General features: G+C 59.4%; 1 protein-coding gene across 1 annotated transcript in view; it reads left to right on the top strand.

Moving 5' to 3' along the window:
* The window catches only part of C3 (complement component 3), a gene marked incomplete at both ends in the record, with an annotated part of 4,372 nt that overhangs the window by 3,141 nt on the left and 738 nt on the right, over positions 1-493 (top strand). The window contains 2 exons of the mRNA XM_009866758.1: positions 5-22; positions 101-265. Of these exons, the coding sequence (XP_009865060.1) occupies positions 5-22; positions 101-265 (183 nt within the window). The remainder of the gene's footprint in view (positions 1-4; positions 23-100; positions 266-493) is intronic.

Raw genomic sequence — 493 nt, 5'->3', positions numbered from 1 at the left:
TCATCCGTCAATCGAGCACCTGGTGAGGGTCACGTTGCTGCCACCGTGTAGGTCCCGGCGACAGGGTCAGAAGTGCCGCTAAAGGTCCTCCTGTCCCCAGGTTGACAGCCTACGTGGTCAAAGTCTTCGCCATGGCCATCAAGCTGGTGGACATTAAACCTGAGGTGGTTTGCGGCGCCGTGAAATGGCTCATCCTGGAGAAGCAGAAGCCGGACGGGATCTTCCAAGAAGATGCTCCGGTCATCCACAAGGAGATGGTGGTATGGTGGGACCCAAACCCTGTTCCTGCTGGTGGCCAAAGCTCCGTCGGCTCGAGGACGGCTTTTTGGAGCAGAGCTGTGGGCAAAGGATGAGCTTGGAACTTCTTGAGGAACAAGGACCATCCTGTTGCGGTTGTAGGGCAGGGCTGGGTCACCTCGTGGTGGGGTTCTGAGGGGTCACCTCCCTCCTTGGTGGCCTCCTGGGCGTGTTGGGTGGACGGAGCTGGCCGTGA

The sequence above is a fragment of the Apaloderma vittatum genome, unplaced genomic scaffold, assembly GCF_000703405.1.
Source record: "Apaloderma vittatum isolate BGI_N311 unplaced genomic scaffold, ASM70340v1 scaffold24303, whole genome shotgun sequence".
NCBI classification, from domain to species: Eukaryota; Metazoa; Chordata; class Aves; order Trogoniformes; family Trogonidae; genus Apaloderma; species Apaloderma vittatum.
The sequence above is the reverse complement of the archived record's forward strand: the minus strand, read 5'-3'. Positions and strand labels throughout refer to the sequence as shown.